General features: G+C 40.2%; 1 protein-coding gene across 1 annotated transcript; it reads left to right on the forward strand.

Annotated features, from left to right (window-relative positions):
• Positions 1–2,809: 2,809 nt before the first annotated feature.
• LOC122722449 (polygalacturonase-like) lies at positions 2,810–4,047 on the forward strand. Its single transcript, XM_043953147.1, has 3 exons — positions 2,810–2,944; positions 3,039–3,347; positions 3,418–4,047. The coding sequence occupies exons 1-3, from the start codon at positions 2,810–2,812 to the stop codon at positions 4,045–4,047; spliced, it is 1,074 nt and encodes a 357-aa protein (XP_043809082.1).

The raw sequence follows: 4,047 nt of genomic DNA on the forward strand, positions 1-4,047 counted from the left end.
CAAACATACTCTAAACACTTAATCATGCATATAGGAGTCTTAAACACATTAAAACTCCAACAAATAACACACAACAACCACAAACAAAGCATAGGATCCATACACCCTAATATGCACAACTCATGCATACACATGCACAACTCCCCTTTCCCCTCATCAAACTCATTTAAAACATAATTAAAACCAAGGATTCACACTTACCTATTGAAGAACAAAGGCTGGCGTGACTCCTAACTTGAAGAGATGGAGATTCAAGCTTCACAAGCTCCTAAACTCCACAACTTCTCAAAACTCCCTTTAACTCACTTAAAACCTACTTTTCTTTGAAAGATTTGATGTAAAACTATGGAAGATCATTGAGAGAAAGCATGAGCAAGTTCCTGAACCAAAGGAGAGCCTAAGCACCTCCTTAGTCGGCCAAAAGCACTTTTAAACGTGCACCACCGCTTCACGTTGGGTGGCCAAAGCTCCATGCAACACCTCACCACTTTAGGGGGCCGAACCTTAAGTTTAGGGGGCCGAACGTGGGGTACTTTCGGCAGCCGAACTTTAACTTTAGGGGGCCGAAAGTGGGAAAATCTTCCTTAGCCTTTTCTCTTAAAAACTCATTTCCTTTTCAAATCAAAAACTTAAAACATATCAAAACATTTTAGAAAACCTTCACTCTACCCTTCAGGGAAACTCTGACATTCAAAATTCCACCGGACGGTAGGAACTCCGATGTCTGAACTAGCCGGGTATTACAGTTTCGCCTCGTCGTGCGGTGATTAAACTGACAACAGAAAACATGAGATTACAGTCGAAGGCAGTTTGGCCAAGTTTCGACCCTAGAAAAAATTATTATGTCCGAATTTTCAGGCTTTTTATAGATTTTTCGTACAGTTTTGAACGTTATTTTCATCACGATAGAGTAATCGTATTAAAATTTCCACTCAAAGGCACACATTGTCCATGAGAAGAAAAGATATGCGTATTCTTTGGTGCTGAACTCAATTTGATGCTAGATTTACACAATCCACTCCCTAAAGAATTTGTTGAGTTTCGTTGCACAGTGCGGTGATGAAATCGACAAAAGAAAATTTAACACTACAGCATATCATGAACTCCTTCAGCGTAATCCAATGTAATGGATGCGATGCAACGCAACATTTTCGGCTCAAATGAGAAAAGAAACTGGGCCGCGGGAAACAAAATGCGGTTTTTTTAGAAAGGTTTGCGAAATAAGAGACTCATGAAATTAGGGCTGCTCATTTAAAACTTATTATCGGGAACCTAAGAAACTCGTTTAATAAAAACTTATTCATTTGATGGGTCGAGGTGCTGTGAGAATTTCAACACATAATAGGTCCACGTGATGCTGCACAAGGGTCGCCCAAAGAAAGGCATGAGTTGTCAACACATAATAGGTCCACGTGGCAAGATCTGATGAGTGGGTAGCGCGGCCCCACTCTAGGAAAGGAAGGCCCGCACACCTCAACACCCTGTTTATTAGCATAACTGGCCCTCCCCTGGATAAGATGAGTCTCGGCACAAAGTTATCATTATCAGGCACAGTCCCGCGTATACCCATTATGGCTATAGTCGCGGGATCACCGACCTATTAGCCGGCGATATCCCTGATCAAGCAAACGATCACATCATCATTGGATTATCAGAAAATGCTATATTTATCTCTGTCTTCTTACAGTATTAAAGGAGAACGACCAGAGAGGCAAAGGTACGATGTTCTTTTATACTGTTCAAGTTATGAGCAATTCCTTTCTCTCGCTTTTCTCTTCAGGCTTATTGAGTTGAGCGTCGGAGTGGCTGCCGTGGGCACCCATCACCTCACGTTCTCATTCTTGCAGGTTTAACCAATAACAGCACAGCTCTATTTTCCGACTGCATCACCAAGCTAGCCCGGGTGCTCGTTGGTCAATAAGCTCAAAGTTTTGGAATAAAAAATGCACAAGCTCTATCACATCGACATATTGTCGAACCCCGTGAATATGTGCGTCGCCTATTTTGCTTTTCATTTTAGCTCACTTTGTGTCACTGCACGACATATTGAGGCGTTGAAATCTCTTCGGTGAAAAATACATTTTCTCATTAGGTTTTTTTAACGTCTTTAAATTTTTTTTTTCATTGCATGCTAAGGGCAATTTTCAAAAGATTCAAGGACCGATTATGAATTTAGAAGGTACATGGCACTAATTTTATGAAAATAGAATATTCTGTGAAGCGAATAAATCTACCCGTGCTATGATTTAGGATCTACTCAAGCATCATCACTTAAAATCTCTTCAAGAAAGGAAGTCACTGTGAGTATGTGTCACGATTAATCGTTGCTCCGTTTCCTTTTCTTTAAAAGGAAACGTGACGCGGCTCATAAAAAGTGCATGCGATTTCTACTTATGTGAATTCTATTTTTTTTATGCAATATTTTGGAATATTGCACGGTGCGAGACAAATGAAAATCTACTATTGGCGTTGGAGGGTGCTTGTCATGAACAAGTAAGAAATCGCTATATCAGTATGAAAGGCTTAGACGTAAAGATAAGTTTTGCTGCAAACGAATGAAAAACAAGACAATATCTACTTATAGGTTAGACGTTAGTCGGTATTTCTCTGTTATGCTTTTTATTAAAAAGCGACAAAACAATTTCCAATAATAGAACAAAAGTTACAAGTAAATAACTTCCCTCCGTTATAAAATCCGGTAACTTTAGATAATTGCTTAGATATAAAAGCTTTTGCAAACAAGGAGAAATCCATTCTAATTTGCCGCGCATTTTACGAAAGAACTTAGAAAAGAAAAGGCTTCATGAAGATGACGACCCTGGAGACGTATTTTTCCCTGACATCTTTGCTATTATTGTTTGTTTTTGCTGGTAGAGTTCAATCTGCCGTATTTGATGTGAAAAATTATGGTGGTAAAGCCGATGGCAAGTCAGATATTAGCAAGGTGTGCTGACGATTCCTAATTTTTAATTTCGCCGTGATTTTCTTATACCTCATTTTAACTGAACTTTCATCTCCCTTTTTTTTTTCCTTTTCAGGCATTATTGGGCGCGTGGAAAGAGGCTTGTTCAGCAAAGGGTTCCAACATAGTTGTAGTACCCAAAGGAACATATTCCATAGGTTTAACTGACTTAAATGGTCCATGCAAGGGAGCCATGGAGCTTCAAGTCCAAGGAACCTTATTGGCACCGATAAACCCTAGCAGTTATGCCAAGGACAGCTGGATTACTTTTGCATACATTGATCAATTCAAATTATCCGGTGGTGGAACCTTCGACGGACAAGGGCAAGTGGCTTGGAAGCAAAATAACTGCGGTCGAAATCCAAAATGCAAGAGACTTCCAGTTGTAAGTTTAATTGAATCGTATATTGTGCATGTATCATACTGCTTTGTAAGATGATTAATAACGTTTCCTTTATGTGCTTCTTGTCCCTTTAAAAACACGCCAGAGCTTGCGGTTTGACTTCATCACCAACAGCGTAGTTCAGGACGTAACATCGCTCGATAGTAAGAATTTCCATGTCAATCTTCTAGGTGGCAAAAACCTTACTTTCGATCGCTTCACGATCACTGCACCAGGAGATAGCGTCAATACAGATGGAATTCACATCGGGCATTCAAACGGGATCAACATTATTAATTCAAATATTGCCACCGGCGATGACTGCATCTCCATTGGTGGTGCCAGCGAACAAATAAGGATCACAAACGTACGATGTGGACATGGACATGGCATTAGCGTGGGAAGTTTAGGGAAGACCACTGATGAATTTGTCTCCGGAATTTTCGTAAGGAACTGCACCTTCTATGACACCGACAATGGAGTGAGAATTAAGACATGGCCGGCATTACATGGTGGCATGGCCTCTGATATGCATTTCGAGGATATTATGATGAAAAATGTCCGCAACCCTATCATTATAGATCAAATGTACTGCCCATGGAATCAGTGCAATCCAAAGGTAACGCGAAAAGAAATGAAAATGAAAGAGTCTCTTAATGCATTGTCCGTGGACAAATCTGCCCGCAACATGAAATTTCTGTAA

This window comes from Manihot esculenta, chromosome 18 (genome assembly GCF_001659605.2).
Source record: "Manihot esculenta cultivar AM560-2 chromosome 18, M.esculenta_v8, whole genome shotgun sequence".
Lineage (NCBI taxonomy): Eukaryota > Viridiplantae > Streptophyta > Magnoliopsida > Malpighiales > Euphorbiaceae > Manihot > Manihot esculenta.

What these genes read in the sequence shown, in the direction of transcription:
- LOC122722449 (XM_043953147.1), top strand. Translation starts at nt 2,810, where the DNA reads ATGACGACCCTGGAGACGTATTTTTCCCTGACATCTTTGCTATTATTG. An exon ending in GCAAGTCAGATATTAGCAAG is followed by an intron (nt 2,945 to 3,038) that starts GTGTGCTGACGA and finishes TTTCCTTTTCAG; the next exon opens with GCATTATTGGGCGCGTGGAA. An exon ending in AATGCAAGAGACTTCCAGTT is followed by an intron (nt 3,348 to 3,417) that starts GTAAGTTTAATT and finishes TAACGTTTCCTT; the next exon opens with TATGTGCTTCTTGTCCCTTT.